The 23,750-nt window shown below is 39.3% G+C and overlaps 1 protein-coding gene across 1 annotated transcript in view; it reads left to right on the top strand.

Moving 5' to 3' along the window:
* The window catches only part of unc80 (unc80, NALCN channel complex subunit), a 1,117,323-nt gene that overhangs the window by 252,711 nt on the left and 840,862 nt on the right, over positions 1-23,750 (top strand). The window contains exons 4-5 of the mRNA XM_067137759.2: positions 8,056-8,082; positions 18,297-18,317. Coding sequence (XP_066993860.2) covers positions 8,056-8,082; positions 18,297-18,317 — 48 coding nt within the window. The remainder of the gene's footprint in view (positions 1-8,055; positions 8,083-18,296; positions 18,318-23,750) is intronic.

The raw sequence follows: 23,750 nt of genomic DNA, 5'->3' as shown, positions 1-23,750 counted from the left end.
TCAGATTTTCCTGAACCACCCGCCCCCATTCAGTTATTTCAATTCGCGGATGATATTGCAAATCTAGCAATCCTTCCCTCCGTCACTAGAATGAACAACCTCCTACACCCTTACCTTGACTCCTTCCTGTCGTAGTGTGACAAGTGGCATCTCCTTACAAACCCCTCCAAAACCCAATCAAGCTTATAGACATGATATAGGCTTTTGGGCTTATGCCGCATCAAGATAATTACTTGTAATTCTTTACGTTTCGCAGATAACTTTCCTCAGCGTCTTCAGAAGAAAATCTTGACTGTCCACGAGAAAGGCTTTTCAAACAATGAGGTTTGAATCTGGACGTTATAATAGAACTGGAAGTGGTACGCTCATTCGTCACCAGATGGCCCCCAGACGCGGTACAGCGCTAGCGTTCGAAGCGGAAGCTAACTGAACCATCAGAATCAGTCCGAGAGGGTCACATAACATAACATATGTACGCACATATGAAAGTATAACTTTGACACAAGCCAGGAATGAAACATCAACCGATGAGGAATGTACGTTTTTAGAAAAGAGCGAAACGAAATAACATTAGTGAAGGGACAGGGATGAGAACTATCTACGTAAATCGTTAATGGCTGACAACCACATCTTAATTGATAGCCAGCGTCCCTGTTGAAATTGTTAAGATTTCTACGTATTTCCACAGCTTCCCGTATAATTCTGGACCTGTAGTGTCTACTGTGGGTATGAGCTGGAACATCTTGGAACACGACATCATGACCTGACGATAGAGCTTGCTCAGCTATTAATGATTTGTCTGGATGGTTGAGACGAATATTTCGTACATGTTCCTTGATTCGAGTACCAGTGGATCGGCACGTTTGGCCAATGTATACCTTACCGCAAGTACAGGGAATTTCGTATACCCCAGGATGTAATAGTGGGGACAATTTGTCCTTTGTTTTACCCAGACTGTGAGCAATTTTAGTGACGGTGCCAAACACGGTTTTTATCATATGTTTGCGAAAGACCTTGGCCATTCGACCTGTGGTGTTGTGAATGTAATGCGGGTAGGCAGTTCCCTTCACTTCTTCCTTCTGTGAGCTTTGCTTGGTCGTTTCTCTGGGATGCAGGGCTCTATGAATCTGCAAATCGCTGTAACCATTACCCTTGAACGTAACTTTGAGTATGTCCGTCTCCACCTGGATATTTGATGGCTCACAAATTCGTCTCGCCCTCTTGGTGAGTGTCGTAAGAATGTCTTGCTTTTGTGCTGGATGGTGGTGAGACTCTGCACGAAGATAGCGATTTGTGTGGGTAGGCATACGATAGACGGTATGTCCTAAGGAACCGTCTGGTTTGTTTCTTACTAGAACATTCAAGAAAGGAAGGCATCCGTCCGACTCCATCTCCATAGTGAATTTAATTGAAGGATGTTGCTGATTTAGGTGGTTTGGAAATAGAAGAATTTCTGAGGACCTTCTGTGCAGACCACAAATGTATCATCAACATACCTCCACTATATCTTAGGTTTGACGAGCGCAGAAGCAATAGCCTCCTCCTCAAAATGCTCCATAAAGAAATTAGGCACTACGGCCGAATGTGGACTTCCCATAGCCACTCCATTACGAACAGTTTCGAACGAGCTCTCTTTGTGAAAAATTAATAATAGGCTTAAAAGTTGTACAGTTTGATATTTTTCAGACTTTCCTTGAACAGTCTTTGATTTATTTTTGTTCGCATACTTTTCTGTGTTGTAATCGAATAAATTATTATATAACCGAGACTTCGGTATCGGTCACGGAGTATAGTTCTGCAGTTACTGAAAAATTAAACCAATTAAAGTTAAAGCCGGAACATCTAAGTGGTTCATGGTTGGCAGTTCAGCAGCTTAGTTGTTAAACCTCGGAGTCAGTCAAATAAAACCTACTAAAAATTATTTAGTAATAATCGTATAATAACGAATAATCCCTTTGTTCATATAACTTTACAATATATTGCTTACTTCTACCCGCTGTAATTAAATTTATATTAAGTTACTCATAGGTTTTACATTTTCTTGTGGGGACCCGAATTTTTACTCTGGGAGGCGGGCCCATAACACATTTGTTACGCCCCTGAGTACTTCCAAAGACATTCCAACGACGTTCTTAAAATTAAACACAGGTATTTCTTCAAGTGCTAAAAGTAATTAAAATGATGGGAAAAATATATTTTCGAAAATTTCAAGGTACCGGTATCACGTTTAGTCTCCCCTAATGCCTCAGTGCTAAAGAAAACACACACACAAAACGAAGCATGGTACGGTAATCAATTCCTACTCCTTGCAAACTTTTGTATAATTCCAGTCCCAAATGAAAAAAATCAGTACCGGGCGAGTTGGCCGTGCGGTTAGAGTCGCGCAGCTGTGAGCTTGTATCCGGGAGATAGTGGGTGCGAATCCCACTGTCGGCAGCCTTGAAGATGGTTTTCCGTGGTTTCCAATTTTCACACCAGGCAAATGCTGGGGCTGTACCTTAATTAAGGCCACGGTTATACGGAATCTGCCATTACCTTGAGCTGGTGGACCTCCCGAAGATGGACGAGGCGCCCCCGCCTTCGTTACTAATACACACTCTGTAGACTGGAGTGATCAACAAAGACAATTTGGTCCATGAGGTGCCAGCTTTTATAGTAGGGGGAAGGTTCCAGAAAACTCTGGGCTAAGGCCCGACACACCCCCAGTTCTTATTGGATAATAAAATAAATACCAGAAAATTTTGATTGGTAGAAAAATAAAAGTACAAAGTTTGTCATTAGATAACATCTTAAGCTGGCGGGAAGAGATAGAAGTGTTGCAAACTTTGACACACCGAAAACAAAGCATAACAATTCAGTTTAGAAAACCTTAACATACCAAATTACTCTAGAATTAATAGTTCATCTTCACACCAGAGGGCACAACATAAGTTTATATTAGCGACATCAGTTGAGAAATGTTCAAAGTTCTTGTAATAGTCGTTTCAAACTTTACTTTAATGAGAACCTTATCGAAGGCGCTTAATTTAAATAAACGGGGCGGGTGTACCTCCAGTACATTCGTAGTTGAGCAAAATATTTCCCAAGTAACTATAATCGTGCCCAATTACTTTTTTATTGTACTCTTCCCATCACTGTTTACTAGTAACTAATGTATTTCTATTATTCATATACACTTAGGCACTGTCAGGAAAGTGTCAAAGACTATGGACTGGATCTTTGCCGGTGATACTGTTACTCAAGTTTTATTAAGATAAGTTTAAAGAGGTTCTTCCCCTTAAACTGATCCTTCAACCACATATTTAGCTTTGCAATCTTGCCACTCCTAATTCTGGGCAAGCGATCCAATAATTTGATATGTAGACACATTTGCATGTATCAGATATATCTACATGAGTAAATCTTCGGAAATGTAGTAGGATGTTCTAACCACCTACGACCAACAGCTATTTTCCTCCGCTAAATATTATTTTAAAACAGTTGATATACCGATAGCGGGAAATGGCTGTTGGCAAAACTGCCAGTAGACCGCGCTTCCGTGCTGCAACAGCAACGCATATAGTAAAGTAGTAAACGCTAAACATTGTGATTCATTTCATTATTCGCATAGTGGCTGGACAACAGTGAAAGAGTCCATGAGTATCAAGAAAGAAAGAAGAAAGAACACTAAACAGTAATACTGAACATCGGCAACGTGATCGTTAGTTGCAAGTTGCAACCAAAAGGTGCTATATTGTGAAGACGCATGCTCTTAGCCAAATATTTGTCTTAGCTCAGGAACTATCTTCATATCTCTTCTGCATGTTATCAATTGGTACAAGAGAGTGCACAGATTCAAATTATGGTCACACAAAGTATCTTCCTATTTCAGTGTATTTGTTTCACCGGGTGGAAGGGTATCGGTATACTAAGATTCGTCCTGCTAATGCTAATAAAACTTAAAATCTTTGTCTTTATCGAGGTTCTCGGACAATAGAGAAAGTTGAACATATGAGAAATGATTTGGGTAATTTGATCCTAGCTGAGGCCTTGTTATTTGAAGGAGTTCAAATACTTCAGCCGCTTGTCGGTAGACTTACTGGCACTTAAAAGAAGTCACGTGGGACGAAATTCCGGCACCGCGGCGTTTCCGAAAAGCGCCAAAAAGTAGTTTGTGGGATACCAGCCTAGGCCTACATCTATTCAGTAAGTTAAAAGCTGGTCTAACTTTAATAGGTACCGTACGGTACCGGGCGAGTTGGCCGTGCGGTTAGGGGCGTGCAGCTGTGAGCTTGCATCCGGGAGATAGTGAGTTCGAGTCCCACTGTCGGCAGCCGTGAAGGTAGTTTTCCATATTTTCCCATTTTCACACCAGGCAAATGCTGGGGCTGTACCTTAATTAAGGCCACAGCCGCTTCCTTCCCACTCCATCCTTTCTTATCCCATTGTCGCCATAAGACCACTAGGAAAAAAAAAGTTTAATAGGTCAACTATAGCCTGTGTGGTATAAATACAGGTACCGGTACTGTAATGATGCAGTGCAGACTCTGCTGCTAATACTTTTGGCACGACCTACTGTCACGTTTGTGGGTTACTGTAGTCACGTCCTAGTTCGTGAACCATGGGCAACGGCTGAGTGGCCTAGTAAGTGGTCCTGAGAGTCGGGATGCCAGTTGCTATGGAATGGGAGTGGGCATCTCGGACATATTCTGAGTCGTGGCCCTCCTTGTGCTCAGGCGGCTAGGACTATACAATTCACCAGTGGTCCATAACCCGTTAGAGGAGAGATCCTCACTTGGACTATGTGCAAGTAGAACAGCATCCTGCTTCATGAATTTACCGAGCTCAGAACACTTTAAGCAAGCCTCGGACCTATGAGAGTAATGGAGTCCCACTCCCATTTGACAGGTGAGGGACTCCTTGGAAACAACTTGGCGAACGAAATGGAATTCGATGGGGAGCTATCAATATTAATGGGGCTTATGGAAAAAAGAAGGTAGAACTGGCTGAGTCAGCAGAGGATGCATCTGGATGTGCTAGGAGTAAGTGATATTCGGGTAAGGGGAGATAACGAGGAAGAGATAGGAGATTATAAAGTGTACTTGACGGGTGTTAGAAAGGGAAGGGCAGAGTCTGGGGTAGGGCCCTTTATCAGGAATACCAATGCACGCAACATAGTTTCTGTTAGGCATGTAAATGAGCGAATGATGTGGGTAGATTTGTCAGTGGGAGGAATTAGGACAAGAATTGTGTCCGTGTATTCACCATGTGAGGGTGCAGATGAGGATGAAGTTAACAAGTTTTATGAAGCATTGAGTGACATCGTGGTCAGGGTCAACAGCAAGGATAGAATAGTGCTAATGGGCAATTTCAATGCGAGAGTTGGGAATAGAACTGAAGGATACAAAAGGGTGATTGGTAAATGTGGAGAAGATATGGAAGCTAATGGGAATGGGAAGCGTTTGCTGGACTTCTGTGCTAGTATGGGTTTAGCTGTTACGAGTACATTCTTCAAGCATAAGGCTATTCACCGCTACACATGGGAGGCTAGGGGTACCAGATCCATAATAGACTATATCTTAACAGACTTTGAATTCAGGAAATCTGTTAGGAATGTATGAGTTTTTCGCGGATTTTTCGATGATACAGACCACTATCTGATCTGTATTGAACTAAGTATCTCTAGGCCTAGGGTAGAGAAAGTGAAATCTGTCTGCAAACGAATAAGGGTAGAAAGTCTCCAGGACGAGGAAATTAGACAGAAGTACATGGATATGATTAGTGAGAAGTTTCGAAGTAGACAGTAAGCAGGTTCAGGATATAGGAAGTGAATGGGTGGCATAGAGGGATGCTGTAATAGAAACAGCAAGGGAATGCCTAGGAACAACTGTGTGTAAAGATGGGAAAAGGCGAACATCTTGGTGGAATGATGAAGTGAGAGCAGCCTGTAAACGTAAAAAGAAGGCTTATCAGAAATGGCTCCAAACAAGGGCCAAGGCAGACAGGGATTGGTACGTAGATGAAAGAAACAGAGCGAAACAAATAGTTGTGGAATCCAAAAAGAAGTCATGGGAAGATTTTGGTAATAACCTGGAAAGACTAGGTCAAGCAGCTGGGAAACCTTTCTGGACAGTAATAAAGAATCTAGGAAATGAACGGTGTTTTGAGTAATTCAGGTGAACTCATAATAGATCCCAGGGAATCACTGGAGAGGTGGAGGGAATATTTTGAACATCTTCTCAATGTAAAAGGAAATCATCATGGTGGTGATGCAAACAGCCAAGCTCATGAGGAGGAGGAAAATGATGAAATTATGCTTGAGGAAGTGGAAAGGATAGTAAATAAACTCCATTGTCATAAGGCAGCAGGAATAGATGAAATTAGACCTGAAATGGTGAAGTTTAGTGAGAAGGCAGGGATGAAATGGCTTCAGAGAGTAGTAAGATTAGCATGGAGTGTTGGTCAGGTACCTTCAGATTGGACAAAAGCAGTAATTGCACCTATCTATAAGCAAGGGAACAGGAAGGATTGCAACAACTATCGAGGTATCTCTTTGATTAGTATACCAGGCAAAGTATTCACTGGCATCCTGGAAGGGAGGGTGCAATCAGTCTTTGAGAGGAAGTTGGATGAAAACCAGTGTGGTTTCAGACCACAGAGAGGTCGTCAGGATCAGATTTTCAGTATGCGACAGGTAATTGAAAAATGCTACGAGAGGAATAGGCAGTTGTGTTTATGTTTCGTAGATCTAGAGAAAGCATATGACAGGGTACCGAGGGAAAAGATGTTCGCCATACTGGGGGACTATGGAATTAAAGGTAGATTATTAAAATCAATCACAGGCATTTATGTTGACAATTGGGCTTCAGTGTGAATTGATGGTAGAATGAGTTCTTGGTTCAGGGTACTTACAGGAGTTAGACAAGGCTGTAATCTTTCACCTTTGCTGTTCATAGTTTACATGGATCATCTGCTGAAAGGTATAAAATGGCAGGGAGGGATTCAGTTAGGTGGAAATGTAGTAAGCAGTCTGGCCTATGCTGACGACTTGGTCTTAATGGCAGACTGTGCCAAAAGCCTGCAGTCTAGTATCTTGGAACTTGAAAATAGGTGCAATGAGTATGGTATGAAAATTAGCCTCTCGAAGACTAAATTGATGTCAGTAGGTAAGAAATTCAACAGAATCGAATGTCAGATTGGTGATACAAAGCTAGAACAGGTCGATAATTTCAAGTATTTAGGTTGTGTGTTCTCCCAGGATGGTAATATAGTAAGAGAGATTGAATCAAGGTGTAGTAAAGCAAATGCAGTGAGCTCGCAGTTGCGATCAGCAGTATTCTGTAAGAAGGAAGTCAGCTCCCAGACGAAACTATCTTTACATCGGTCTGTTTTCAGACCAACTTTGCTTTACGGGAGCGAAAGCTGGGTGGACTCAGGATATCTTATTCATAAGTTAGAAGTAACAGACATGAAAGTAGCGAGAATGATTGCTGGTACAAACAGGTGGGAACAATGGCAGGAGGGTACTCGGAATGAGGAGATAAAGGCTAATTTAGGAATGAACTCGATGGATGAAGCTGTACGCATAAACCGGCTTCGGTGGTGGGGTCATGTGAGGCGAATGGAGGAGGGTAGGTTACCTTGGAGAATAATGGACTCTGTTATGGAGGGTAAGAGAAGTAGAGGGAGGCGAAGACGACGATGGTTAGACTGGGTTTCTAACGATTTAAAGATAAGAGGTATAGAACTAAATGAGGCCACAACACTAGTTGGAAATCGAGGATTGTGGCGACGTTTAGTGAATTCTCAGAGGCTTGCAGACTGAACGCTGAAAGGCATAACAGTCTATAATGATTATGTATGTATGTATGTATGTATGTATGTACTGTCATGACCCTTTCAGCATGCATAAATAACTGCAGTGGTCATATACTGTCCTTCCTATTCTTTGAGTCACTGTGAATGTTTATATGTTATGGTATCAATATTATCACAGAAAAAGGGTAATGGTGACTTTGCTCTGCTCTGTGTGTGTCAAAGTGTATTTTACTTTCCTGTTTCTGTTTGGTGGTGCAGTTCTGTCAACAAGCTCCTGGCCATCATGTAAGTGTTGCTGCTGTATAGTATTAGCTTAATGCTATTCTTGTTCTAACTGCATGTGCATGTGTTTAGGCCAAAATGGTAATCTAGTTATATTATACTGTAGTAGACATATCAACATTATAGTATTGTAGGCCTAGGGTACTGTAATTATTGTTTAAAGATAAAATCAGTAAAGCATCAATCGTGTAAATAAGGTTTGAAATTCTTTGTTGGTTGCAGAGCCTCCTAACATCCAAACAGCTAGGTTCTTTAAATCAGCAGTAATCGACTGCATATGGTAGTGTTTTGTCTTAATGGATGTATTGTTTTTCTGCAGTTGTTAAATGAATGGCCAAGTCTTGAACATATATTTCCAAATTATAAAGGGTGCCTATTTTTAAACATCAACTACCTAGTGTTGTTATTACTAGGGCCTGGATTTTTAGGTTCTTAAAAACCACTTTTTAGTTTTTGAATAACTCAAAATATTTTTTTAAAGTTTTTATCCTCCTGAAATAATTTTAATAATAATTTCAATCATTACTAAAGTTATGCTACTCATTCAAACTTTTTTGTACTTTATTGTAAACTCCACGCCTCTCTCGTACAAAACTATACCACTTATTTCAAAATATTCTCTAAATATGCTTAATGAAAGCATTTCAAACACATCATACCAACTGAAATTAAAAATAACAAAGAATAATTATGTGTAAATACAACAAATGGTTCATGTAGGTTAAATTTTTGTCACTCCCAATGCGTCAAGGAACAAACACTTTCAGAAGCACAGAACACAGTTTTCACTTGCTGACACATTGTACAACTAAATGCATTTCCAGATTTTGAAGAGTAAAACCTTTTCTGTTATCTTTCAGAATATTCTTGTCTGTCTGTTAGGTCATCAGCCCAGAGGCTGGTTGGATCCTCAAATAGCACCACCAAATGTTATGCGGTTATAAGGAAACCGCAAGAACCAATGGCAGCACCAAAATGAGGCGTACTAGGCAAGACGAGGAGTGAGGTAGTTTGCCATTGCTTTCCTCACTGGGTCAGAAAGTGCTATTACAGCACAACTGACCCTATGAGCAACACCTTTCATAACACTCAGATGCACTAGTCATGCTCTGAATGTCATTACTCAGCACCACCCATACCCCAGCAGCTTCTATATTGTCACAGCCATGGATGAGACTGGGACAAGCTACACTTTACTCTGGCCTGTGCCAAGAGATGGATACAAAAGTACCGTATCCATCAAGAAATGGCAGCAGGCAAAGAATATTCTTATAGCAGGAAAATGTATGCTCCACACAAGAAGTCATTGAAGCAAACTTCATTGAATCAATAGCTCTCGGTCCCCATGGTACCTCGTCAGTAACTTCTTCTCCCTGAAGTATTGCAGACACATTCTTCATTGTTGAAAATTCAGGGTTCCACTGTAGAATTTTGGTGAGCTTGAGTTAATAGGCTGCTCCCACTGGTCCTGGTATTTCCTTCTTCGAAATGGAGTCCACAACTTCTATTGCATCTTTTAATGGCAACGATGCTAACTCAAAACGCTCAATAGCTGCAGGAAGATCAGCAAAGTGTGCCCTAATGAAGGCAAGTGAAACAGCGTTCTTGTTTGTGAGAGCTATTTTAGCCTTCGCTATGCAGAATGCCTCATCAACATCAAAAGACTTTAAGTAAAATTATTTCAAAAGACTTTATAACATTTTTAATGTCTTCAAAGTGATTGGCATAGTATCATATACAGCTGCATTGAGCCATATGCCTCATTGAGTGATGATGGGTTCGGAAGGAAGAGGAGTTTGAGGGAACATTTTCTTGAATGAGAGAATGCGGCTAGGTGCTTTAAGAAACATCTTTTTTACACAGAAGAAACAATACTGTTTACTCCTGGAAAATGATTTCTAACTTCTTCAGCCAATCTGTGTAATCCATGGGCTATGCAAGTTACATACAGCAGCTTTGATCATATATGCCACACTGTCACTCAAAAGAAGTAAAAACTTGTCATCCTGTTTTTCTCTTGGCCAAAGAATGTGAAGAGCATCTCGGACGGTGCAAGCTATGGTGCTATGGTTTGTATTTTCCAGCATCTTGCACAGTATAATATGAGGTTTACCAGGCTCTGTGGCATCTAATTTACCCACCACAACATTTGCGATATAACGACCACAACTATCTGTGGTCTCGTCCACCGAAAGCAAGATGTAATGATCACCTATATCACCTCTTATGTCTGTGATAATTTTCTTGTACAGTTTTTTAAAATAACTTTTTCTCAACGTGGATTTGTCTGGTATCTTACAGCAACTAGTGTCCTCAAGAAATTTCTTCAACACAGGATTATGTAGTGCATTCCATGGCACATATGCTGAAACCAGTAAACGATTATTAAAATTATGCACCATTGAAGTGCTAGGAAAACTGGAATTTAGTAGCTGGTGCAATGGAAAATTGCTCCCATTTTTTATAGCAATGTTGCTGATATGTCCTGTAGATTCCTTGTGTTCCACAAAATGTGATTTTTGGTCACATGCCACCTGGAAAAAATGTAGATAAAATAATTATAGTTTATTGTAAATGCAGGGTATGTACTATTTGCTCAACTTTTCATTTTGTGTGAACTCCCTAGTACTATTACTCATCGGAGGTTTGCTTTTCAGCATTCGTCTTATGAGCTTTCAACTGTAATATTTATGTTAACTCAATTATAATTTTTACAGTAATGGGGAATTTTTTATTAGAGGTATGTTAAATAATTCCTTACCTGCTTTTAGCAGACTTGACAAAATATAATTTTGCCATCTGTTATGAAGTCTGGATCATTACCAATCCACTGGCGAATCAACCAACTTCGAGATGACTTGCCGTGGGCATCGCTACTTCTGAGATGTGTAAGCTTCTTAATTGCCTTCAATAAATTATTTATGGGGAAAATTATTTTAGTCTGTCGAACAATAATGTGTATAGAGCTAAACATTGAACAGTACAGTAGCTGGCAGTAGTCAACCGTACACAATGAGTGATGCACTGAAGCTGTCAAGTTACACGGGCTTGTAACTTATCACCGAGCTCGATAGCTGCAGTCGCTTAAGTGTGGCCAGTATCCGGTATTCAGGAGATGGTGGGTTCGAACCCCACTGTCGACAGCCCTGAAGATGTACCTTAACTAAGGCCACGGCCGCTTCCTTCCCATTCCTAGCTCTTTCCTGTCCCATCGTTGCCATAAGGCCTATCTGTGTCGGTGCGACGTAAAGCAACTTGCAGTTGTAACTTACCTGCTAGGTACAGGTCAGTGAACGCCAGGGGGCTGCGTCTTGATTTGTGCTGTACCCTGGTGGAATAGTATCGTATCATGTTGTTTCGCTCACACAAGTTCTACTTACAAACCACTTCCAGTTTCAAACCATGAAGTCACTTCAAAAAGTCATTCATAATTTTTATTTTTTTTAAATCATTCACTTTCATTAATATTTTGTTCTATTTCAAAATAATGTAATATTGTCTTGAATACCCCATTTAGTTTTTCTTAGGTTTTAACGTCCTAGTTAGCCATTATATAATGTCTTATTTAGCCATTTTATAAGATTCAAGTAATTTACTCCAATGGTAAAGAAATGGTTAAGTAAGTTAAAATACTGTAGTGAGCTAACAAGGAATAAAATAGTTTAAAACCTAAAAATCCAAGCCCTAGTTACTACAAATAACATAGAGAAACCAGTAGCTTAGCCAGGATCGGCCGAGGGAGGGGGTGTAGTTACGAAATGGCGATAGAACACATTAAAGGTGCTTGTGCATGTGTTATGCACGTATGCATTATAAGGACACTAAAACAATTATATTGATATTCAGATTGCAGTACACTACAAAATCTCACATTAACCCACGATCTCTCACGCTATGAGGTTCAATCTAACATTTTTACAAGTTTTACTACAATTCGTTCGTCCTTAGCTTTGAATCGATGTCCATTTGAAAATGCCTTATTCGGTTCTTTGAGCACGCCATGATGTAATTTTTTGGTAGCTGTGGTATTTTGGAGGGGAGGAAAGAGTTGGGGGAAAGAGCCTGTCACGTGTTGTGTTAGTTGCTATCTCACAGCATGAGCGGCCGTGTGTGTGTGTAAGCAGTGAGTAGCGTTAGGGAAGACCTAGCAGCGCGAGTGATCGTGTGTGTGTGTGATTTTCTACAATTTGATTGATTTTTATCGCTTTCGTTGGCAATATGAGTGTAAGTCAAAGCCAGCAAATTATTAGCTGGTTGTTAGAAGAAAAATGTATTGAGGAACCATCTCCATTGTCTGACACAGATGATGTTAGCGAACACAGTGAACACGACACGGCTTCAGAACAGTCAGATGAAAGTTAAAGTGAAATATCTACTAAGAATATTCAGGTTGGAGGTGAACGGCGGAGAATAACTAATGCTTTTTATACTGGCAAAGATGGAACCTGACAGAACATTCACAAACATCCCCCAAACAAAACAGTGCGACAAAACCTGGTAAAGAAATTGCCAAGTGTAACTCGATAATTTTGGGATCATAAAAATGTATTAGATTGCTGGAAGATTTTCTTCCCTGATAATTTGATTATGGACTTTTTGTTTTTACAAACCAGCAGCTACGTGTATTGCATTCATAATCTACTCGTGAACAAGACTGTCTGGATACTGACTTTCAAGAAATAAATGCTTTCTTAGGGCTTCTATATTTAATAGGTGTTAGGAAAGATCAACACCTGAACACTGATGAATTGTAGATCACAGATGGAACAGCTCCAGAGATATTTGTTTCAACAATGTCTAAAAATAAGATTCCATATCTTAGTGTAAGCAATCTTGTTTGATGACAAAAGCTACAAGAAATGAAAGAAGACATGTTGATAACATTGCTTCTATTTGTGGCATATTTGAAACTTTTGTAAGCTTATGCAAAGTGAGCTATAAACATTGGTGAATAAGCAACGATTAATGAGTTGCTTGAACCTTTTAGAGGTAAATGCAAATTCCGACAGTTCATTTCATAAACCTGTGAAGTACGGGATAAAAATATATGTACTGGTTGACTCAGAGATGTATTTCATGAATAACATGGAGATACATGCTGGGAAACAACCTGATGGTCCATATGATGCCTAATGATGCAAGTAGTGTTGTGAAAAGGTTTTGACAACAATGGGCGAAACATAGCAACGGACAACTACTACACTAGTGTTCCTCTTTCAAATGACTTGTACACAAATCACAGGCTGACAGTGGTGTGATCAATATGTAAAAACAAACCACAAATCACACCAGAGCTACTAAATATAAAAGAGAACCCTCACTGCAGCAGTATGTTTGCATTTGGAAAAGATCCTAACAAGTGTACTTTAGTATCGTACGTGTCAAGGAAGAAGTTGAGGAAGGTGTTACTTGTCTCAACAATGCAAGCAGGTGATGAAATTGATAAGGAATTAGGAGAGGACAATAAATCAGTTATAATAACTTTCTACAACATGACTAAAGGAGGAGTCGATGTTGTTGATAGGATGAAAAACGAGTACAGTGTCACCCGAGTTAGTAATCGATGGACATTTACTATTTTTCATGGGTTACTGAATGTTGGAGCGATAACTGCCCAGATAATCTACAAAACAAACACAAATGTGATGATGCTAAGAAGATAATTCTTGACTGATCATTTACTAATTGTTGAAATTCTTACATTGGAAAATTGTAAAAATGATATTGTAAATTAGTACCGGTACTTATTTATATACATGAAGTGGTTTAGTGTAGAAAAGGGCCGGGAGCCCTAAATTCGCGACAGTAAAATCACTTTAATAATAATAATACTAATAATAATAATGGCCAGTGAACAAAAATGATGTTTCACAAACTCTATCATATTTGAACAACTGTGAAAAAAGGATATACGAGGTGTGTTTTTTAAGTAAGGGCCATTTGAAAATAACTACACAACGAAAGATGATTTTCAAACACCACATTCATTTGCAGATTCTACATACTTTACTTTATTTTCCAACACAGCCGCCAAGTTTGTTTAAACACTTATCATACCTTACAACTAAATTTTGAATATCCTCTTCATAGACACTTGCCAGCACTCCGATAACCAAGAGATCTTGATCTTGTGCTGGGACAGATTCTGTTTGGCCTTCACCTTTATAGGCAAATGTGTTTGTCTCCATTCCATCCTCTGTTGCTTTGATTCGGGTGTGATATGCGAAACCCATGTTTTTTCTCCCGTTATGATCTGACTCAACATTTAACGTCAGAAATTTAATTTTTTGTCCGTATTGAACTGAGATTACAATGAATAAACTTTTTAATGTCCACCTATTCAATACAATAATAATGTTGTTTATAGATGTAATTACAACATTCTAAATATATTCAGTGCTAGTTTCAACGCATTTGTACAGCTGAGGATGACGCAAAAATGCGGTTATCCATTGTGGATTTTCTCTCTTAAGAAAGTGGAAGAAAGAATTAGTATGAAATTGTTGTAGAAGTCAAAGTATTTGTAATGAAGTCAGAAAATTGAATGTTTTGGGAGAAAATGCAGAGTGTAATCTTAAAGAACACCAGATTTTCTCTGAGAAAAAAAAATAACTATGGGGCATTGTGTACAAGAAGTCTCTGATTTAATTAAGTTGGAGTGTTACCATTAATGCTTTCACGGCCTGTACTTATAGACATGATGCTGTATAGGCTTTTGGGCATATGCCGTGTCAAGAAAATAAGGTGAAATTCTTAACGTTTCGCAGAAAACTGTGCTCTGCGTCCTTACATAGGTAGTGTGAGTAAAACCAAGGACAAATGTCTCCCCTTTTAAATCCTGGGGTATACGAAATTCCCTGTACCGCGGTAAGATACACATCGGACAAACATGCCGGTCCATTGGTACCCGTATCAAAGAACATGGACGTAATATTCGTCTCAACCAACCAGACGAATCGGCAATAGCTGAGCACGCTCTATCGTCGGGTCATGATGTCATGTTCCAAGATGCTCGAGCTCTTACCCACACTAGACACTACAGGTGCAGGATTATACGGGAAGCTGTGGAAATACGTAAAAATTCTAACAATTTCAACAGGGACACCGGCTATCAATTAAGTAATACCTGGTTGCCAGCCATTAAAAATTTACATAGGTAGTTCCCTTCCCTGCCCCCTTCACTGTTGTTATTCCGTCTCCCAAATTCGTCACCAGATGTTTCATTCCAGGCTTGTGTCTATATCTTACACCTGTCTATGTCATATGTTATGCAAAACATGTTTTGTGAACCACTTAGTCTGATTGTCAGCTTTTGGTCAGCTTCCACTTCGAATGCTAGCGTTGTGCCACGTCCTGGGGGCCATCTGGTGGCTAATGAACGCACCATTTCCACTTCTAGTACAACGTTCAAAATTTCAAAGTGTCATTGTTTGAGAAGCCTTTCTCGTGGTCAGTCGAGATTTCTTCTGAGGACGCAGAGCACAGTTTTCTGCGAAACATTAAGAATTTCACCTTATTTTCTTGACACGGCATAAGCCCAAAAGCCTATACATCATCATGTCTATAAGTTGGAGTGTGTTCCAATTGTTCTGGCATATTTTTTGAGTAAATTTCAACATTTTTATCAAAGAAACATAACATCATTTTGAAAACATTTTATTATTCTGCACACCACATAGTTACAATCATTATCAAGGCAGTTGTCATAATGGGTCATCAATTTTTGTATGCCTTTGTCGTAGAATGATGACACCTGTGATGAAAGCTACCCAGAGCAGAGAGAGTGACAAAATTATGTACTGTCTGTCCTCACAAACGTTTGCTTGAACCCCACACACCAAATCACCTGTGATGACAGACGGTTGACCACTCCGTGGGAAATCATCAAAATATTGACGTCCTTCATTGAATATTCAGACCCATTTCCTCAAAATTCCACATTCCATTCATCATTGTACTTTCACCATACACCTCACACATTTTGCAATGAATGTCAGCTCGTTTGATGTTTTCTACTTTCAAGAAACAAATCACAGACCATATCTTAATGTCGGCAGGTTGATCTGTTGCATGTATCAACAGATGAAGGAAGCCATTGCACATGCTTAACACTGCAGCTGTAGTGCTGCACTGGAAATATACAGAAATGGTACTAATTTCAGTACCAGTTGCATCATGCTGTGATTAAGTGTAATCAAGACTTATAAATTTCTTTGAGAAGCTGACACTTTACATTATGATATGCAGCAGTTCGTTATTTTGGTCATGTATAGAATATACCTTATAATTTTTATAATATACATACAGCTAACAGTTATCAGATTTTTATTTATTTTCAGTTCAGTTTTCAAAATTTTCAATACTTGTTTTGAAATGTTTAAGTGCATTTATAACTATCCAAAGCCTATCCAAATTCTCACAAAAGATTATCTCACACAGTTATATAGTGAAATGACAGGGACCTTGTTTATTGCATGCAAAGGTAGCTTTTTTGAACCAGCCAGTCACGAACTGTCACTATTGCATTTAGTACTAGAACAATCCACTACTCTCACCTGTCTGTTTCCATGCATCCAGTGGAGCGCATGTCTTTTTCCTTCTCTGAGTCTCTGGGAGAATTTCCTTTGCTCTTCTTGTTTCTGATCCCTCACACCACAGTCTTTCATTCAGATTCTGGGTTTAAAGTTTTATCATGGCAGACATTTTGTAATCTGTATGTCTTCCTTCAGATATTCATAAAGCTTTTATATTATGGTAGTGTATTTCTTCTCTTTAACAACCCACCTATGTAGCAACCTTATTAGCATGTATAAAGTTGTTGTTATTGTTTTAATTAAATTATTTTAGTTTCTGCAGAATGGCCTTGCATGTTTAGAATTCTGTATCTTTCGGTATTAATATATTAAAAGGAAATTAAGATGGTGTTTCCCCACACTCGTGTTGTGCTGTGTTATATCTCCTTTTCTGTATGGTTTTCATACTCCGCCTCTACAACTTAGTCTTATAATTATTGTTATTTCAAGAGTGGTGTAAGAGGTTGTTCTTGCTTAGCTTGAATTTTACTTTCTTATTCATGTTGATGTATTTTGTTCATTACAGATTATTGAACATTTTGTCACTTGTAGAAGTGTACTGTTCGTAAATCCATTTGTATCCTGAGGTAGATTTGTACTTTATTCTATACAGAATTATATTAATATTAATATTATTTCTTAGTTTGTTTGTTTGAAATTTTGAGGTGGAGATGGTTGGATGAAAATTTAAAATTAGCGCATTATATTTTCAGTCTTATTAGCCATGAGTTGCAGTTCTGTGTGAAAGAAGTGGAAAAGTGAGACCCCCTCAGCTAGACCTACCATAATAACAAAAAGAAACCACAATAAATTGGTTATATTTTTTTAAATTAGGTGTTGTAGAATTACAAATACTGCTTCAAAACATTTTGTCACTTTTGACATGTTCTTTATATTTATTTCTGGTACTCCCTGTCTGCCTTTCTCCAAACTCTCATAGAAGGCAATGTAATGTCAAGATGTGATATGTTAGGTACTTCCAATGGCCAATCAAATCAGTTTTTTGTTTTGTTTTATATGCAGGCTGTAGCCCTTTGGACTGACTCAGACTTTAAGTTTCAAGTTGTTCTTATTTCCTTTTAAAAATTTTGATAATTCTTAATATTGTGATCATAATTAAAATACACATAATCAACATCAGTATAGGAAACATGGGCGCCCGCAGGATCTTTTCCAGGGGGGGGGGGGGGGGGGCACATTAACAATTTTCTTGAATATAAAAACCAATATAACGTCAGCAACATTAAATTGTTTACAGAAACTTCCAGTTATAACATATGCTAGCTGTCAGTAATTTCAGTTTATGAAATAATCTAGTATGATATTAAACAATTGAACATCAACATCTTTAGAATTCCAGGGGGGGGGGGCCAAGCGCCTCCCCTTGCCCCCCCTTGCGGGCGCCCATGATAGGAAATCTCATTAACTTACTTCCTTGACACATTCAGCTAGTTGAAAGGTGCATGAAGTTCCTGTCTGATTAAATATGGAATGCATGTAAATAATTTGGTACATGGATGCAATTGGATTGATTTTAGTTATTCTTGGTGTTATTAAAGTTATTTTTATATGAAATTTCATATGCTGTTTTGGAACTTGATTGATGAACTATTGATATATATATATATCTCCTTTAATTTTCAGGAGTTAAAAGAAGCTTGTAAGGTGAGTTTATACATGAATTGGATTAAAGCAGTTTTTGGGTGAGTATGAATAAATACCTAACAGTGATAATTATAATACGGTAAGTAAAGGTTGAGTGGCTGACAGGTAGTTTTGTTGTCAAGCAATAGTAGACTAAAATTATGGTACTGGCAAAAAACTAAAAAATAGTTATCAGTGGATCCTCATGTCTCATTGGAAGTTTCCTATTGGCATTTTCCAATTTGTATTTCATATTTACAAAAATATATGAAAGTAAAATACATGGTATACTTTAACTTACGTGGCAAGCTATGAGAAATAAGGTCAATGGATGGATATGGAAACTAAGCTAACATATAGAAGAAATCTATCACGTAGTCCGAAGTTTTAAAATTTGATCTGCTGGGCTGAGTGGCTCATACGGTGAAGGTGCTGGCTTTCTTAGCCCATGTTGGCAGGTTCAATTCTGACTCAGACCAGTGATATTTGGAAGTGTTCAAATATGTCAGCCCCTTGTCAGTAGATTTACCGGCTTGTAAAATAAGCCCCTCGGAATAAAATTCTGGCACCTCATTGTCTCCAAAAACTGTAAAAGTAGTTAGTGGGCCATAAAACTAATAACAAAAAAAGAAGTGATCTATACTAGAGTCTGTCATTAACCACATACTTACCCAGTAAGACATTGCCCTTCATCTTTTATCTGTGTCTAGCATTACAAGATTTTTCATCTCAGTTACTGATTTATGGTAGAAATAATGTTGTTAAATATTTCATTGAACAATTTTTAATTTTTTTTTTATTAATCCTGACTTTAACTCTCTTACAAGCTAATATATCATACATGTGTTGCTTGCAAAGTTTTGTTTTGTTTGATGTTTCATGCAGCCTGGCCTTTGGATTTACTCAAACTTTAAGTTACAAGATGTCTTCTTTTCTTTTTTAACTTTAGAGAATACCTAATTGCTGTCATAATTAAAATACATATGACTAGTGAAAGATATGTGGGCAAATGTTTTTTAAGAGGAAGGAAATTGAGTGCTATGAGATCTAGTCAGGGGAAGAGTTCAGGTGAGATATTGATGAGAAATTGGTATGAGTCACTGCTGGTAGAAAGCAAAGGGAAGATGAGGAACAGAAATGTGTTACAGATGAGAGGGGAAGTAAGAGGAAAGAGAAAGGTAAGAAAGGGAAACATAGAGTACAGTATTATTTAATTTAATTTCCGGGTTGAACCGTGTTGTACTTATACGCATATCACGTACAGTTTGCCGACGTTTCAAATACATTGCAGTATTCTTTGTCAAGGCGACTGAAATACCCCTACTCGATCCGAGGTAATCAGTCTCCCAGGCAGAAATTACACTACTAGAGTGGCCTTGATCTTGGCCTTTTATATCCTAGCCTTTCTGGCTGACGTAAGCCCTGGCTGTCTCGCGAGGCTTCTGGAAAGTATATGTCACAGCCAGGTAGTGGGGGCTTGCCCGTGCTGTTATGTAATGGGGTTGCGGCCCGTTTGTTTATGTTGTGGTCTGTATGTCTTAAACTATGAATGATAGGCATCCAAGAATTACTGATTTTATATCCTTCTTCTAAATTTATGTTGTTCGGATGTTTCTTGATTTCGATAGCCTCGCGGATTTTCCTTTCCAGATTCCAAGGGATAGCTGCTAGGATCTAGGTCTTGTCAAATGATATTCCATGCCTAGTTTCGTAGGAATGCTTGGCTACTGCTGAAATATCTGTGTTTTGGTTCTTGGTGTGACGGATATGTTCTTTTAGGCGGGTGGAGATCAGACGTTTTGTCTCACCTACATAACAAGCTCCGCAGCTACATTCAATGTGATACACTCCAGGGGCCTGTAATTCTATTGTGTCTTTTACTGGTGGTAGATAACGGGCTAGCTTACGGTGAGGTTTATAGATAGTTTTTATGTTGTATTTGTCCAGTATCTTGCCGATCCTGTCTGTAGTGTTTTTAATGTATGGCAGTATCGCTGTTTTCTGGCGGGTCAGTTCTTCTTTCCCGTTGTTTTCTCCTGCGGCGGCCTTTTCTTTGTTCTCTTCTGATTTTTTAAGGTCTCGTCGGATGTTATTGAGCGGGTAGCCATTTTTCCTAAGGGTTTCCGTGAGGTGTTCTTTTTCTTCCTCGAGGTGCTCTGCGTCAGATATCACTATGGCCCTGTTCACTAGTGATGTTAGGACAGCCTGCTTTTGTGATGGGTGATGATGGGACGAGGCATGTAGGTACCTGTCTGTGTGAGTGGGTTTCCTGTATACTGCGCGACGCAGCGTCCCATTGGGGTTACGTATTACTAGCACATTCAGGAACGGTAGTTTTCCGTCTACTTCTATTTCCATGGTGAACTGAATATTTACGTGTATGGAGTTGAGATGGTCGAGAAATAGCTGTAGGTTGTTGCTCCCATGAGGCCAGATTACAAAAGTGTCGTCCACAAAACGGAGAAAACATTTCGGTTTCAGGGCAGATGTAGCTAAGGCTTTCTGTTCGAAGTGTTCCATATACATGTTTGCTATTATTGGAGAGAATGGCGACCCCATCGCGGCCCCTTCTGTCTGTTCGTAGAACTCCCAGAAAGGCTAGAAAGGCTAGGATATAAAAGGCCAAGATCAAGGCCACTCTAGTAGTGTAATTTCTGCCTGGGAGACTGATTACCTCGGATCGAGTAGGGGTATTTCAGTCGCCTTGACAAAGAATACTGCAATGTATTCGAAACGTCGGCAAACTGTACGTGATATGCGTATAAGTACAACACGGTTCAACCCGGAAATTAAATTAAATAATTCTTCACACCGTGGAAGCTTCACTTCTAAGAGTACAGTAGAACATAGGAAATGGGAGGTGGAACAGGGAGAAAAGTGGAGAAGGAAGTAGGTGCTGCAGCCATCAGGGAAGATAAAGAAGGAAAGAAGGAGAGGGGATTTAAATTGATGGGTGAGGCTGAGGCTCTGGATGTGGGAGGAATCTGTTATTAGGCACATGGGGAAAGTGTGTGGATCCAGGGTAGAGTGTTATCCTAGAATTAGGTTGACAGATGTTGATGAATGCAGAAGGGAAGGAGGAGGGGAAGAAGAAAGTTGTAGATTTCATGTTGGTACTAAGAAGGTAATGCATGCAGGAATAGTACCAACATAGTCGGGGGTATGTGGAATCTGGTTATGAGAGTGTGCGAGAAGTTTAAGAGAGCATGGATCTTATCAGTGGGAAACTGTGTAGGAGGGATACTGACTGGAGGTGGATCGGCGATATAAATGAGACTATGGAGTGGGCATGTAGGGACATTGGGAGTCAGATTTGTAGATCTTATTGGATGGGTAGTAGATAGGGATCTGTGCTAAGATCGCTTTCATTGAACTGCATGGGTATGTATAACTTAGAGAGTTTGTTTAGAAGGGTTGTAGAAAGGTACAAATGGGGAAATGGATTGGACTAGCGAGTGGTGATAAGAGCACAGGGAGCTGGAAGTCTAGTAAGGATGACATAAAGTTGTTAGTGTTAAACTGTTGAAGTATTGTATGGAGAGGACTAAAATTAAATAATTTAATAGATATATATTTTATTAGAGACCTTTATAGCAGTCTGTGTAGTAAAACAAAGGGAATTTTGATAGCACCTGACCTAAAAAGTGTAACTAAAGTTCCAGATATACTTCCTTCAGAAGTCAGATATGCTATAGTCAACATGAATAAAGGAACTGTTGCCGGTGATGATGATCTTTCTGTTGATATTCTGAAGCTTTCAGATGATGAAACAATAAACCACTTGGCTAAAATCTTCACTTCTTGTTTACACAATGGTTCAATCCCAACATCATGGAATAAAGCAGAGATAGTATTATTGCATAACAAAGGAAGTATTCACAATATCCAAAACTATCGCCCTATAAGCTTGTTCTCTGTTTTGTACAAACTTTTTATGAAGATCTTGTTACACAGAATCAGCTCTACCCTTGACTCAGCCCAGCCAGTTGAACAAGCAGGATTCCGCAGCATCTTTAGCACAATGAATACCAGATGCCTCTGTGCATAGCCTTTGTTGATTTTGAAAAGGCATTTAATACAATCAGCCATTCAGCTATCTTACAAGCCTTAGATGAGCAGGGAGTTGAAGTGGCTTATATCAGAGTTCTCAATAACATCTACAAGACCTCTTCAGCTTGTGTTAATGTCGGTGAAGCGACTTCAGAATTCCCTATCGGAAGAGGTGTTAAACAAGGTGATCCAATCTCTCCAAAGCTATTCTCAGCTATTTTGGAGATGGCAATGTCAAAGTTAAATTGGGAAGGAAAGGGTATAAGGATTAATGGCAGAAGGCTCAACAACTTGAGATTTGCTGATGACATTGCATTACTGGCAAACGACAATGACAAAATCCAGACATTAGTTACTGATCTTGCCATGGAATGTGAGTTGTTCAACTTGAAGATGAATCTTTCCAAAACAAAAGTCATGTCCAACAAGTGGGTCACAGCAGGAATTGTGAACATCAACAATATGCCGTTAGAGAAGGTCAATGAATATATCTATCTGGGCCAGTTGATGAATGTGATAGGTGATATAAGACCAGACATTTTTCAGTGCATTAAGCTAGGATGGCAGGCGAATGGAAGAAACTCAACTGTCTTCAGATCAAATATGCCAGTAAATCTGAAGAAAATAATTTATGATCAGTGCATTCTACCTGTGCTGACTTATATCTGTGAGACCTGGACACTGAACAAATTTACAAAAGGGAAACTTAGGACAGCGCAGAGAGGCATGGAAAGGTCAATGCTGGGTTTTACAAGGAAAGATAAGAAGAGAGCAGATGACATCAGATCAATCACTAAAGTTAATGACATTCTTGAGAGAATAGCCACCTTAAAATGGCAATGGGCTGGACATATTGCTCGCAGGGAAGATGACATATAGATGAAACTAGTGTTAGAATGGAGTCCAAGAGATCATCAAAGGCCTAGAGAAGACTGCCGGACAGATGGGACAAAGACATCAAGAGAATAGCTGGTGCTACCTGAAGAGTTCTGCTAAAGACTTACCTGAGTTTACGGCTTAGAGACCACATCATGTAATGATAGAATTGGGTGCTGCTGCTGCTGCTGCTGCTGCTGCTGATGATATGCTGGCAGATAATGAAATCCTGTCACCAAGAAGGAGTTGTGCTAGATAGATGAAATTTGGAAGGCACGGTTGGATATCTGAAAGATAGTGTTATATTCATATTTGCACACCAGTCGGTGAAGAGTGGTGCTGATAGTACCACTATGACCTTGCAAAGCAAATTTACTGTACTTTAAATAAGTGCTGTACTCTTTGTGAGCATTAGTCATTGTGCAGTATTGATGTTCTGGGGTAAGTGTGAGTCAAACATGCCTTTAAGGAGACAAAGCAGGCAGTATCAGTAGCTTGATGATTTTGAACGAGGTTCTGTAATAGGGC

The sequence above is a fragment of the Anabrus simplex genome, chromosome 1 (assembly GCF_040414725.1).
Source record: "Anabrus simplex isolate iqAnaSimp1 chromosome 1, ASM4041472v1, whole genome shotgun sequence".
In the NCBI taxonomy this organism is placed as follows: domain Eukaryota; kingdom Metazoa; phylum Arthropoda; class Insecta; order Orthoptera; family Tettigoniidae; genus Anabrus; species Anabrus simplex.
This window is presented reverse-complemented; position numbering and strand designations above follow the sequence as displayed.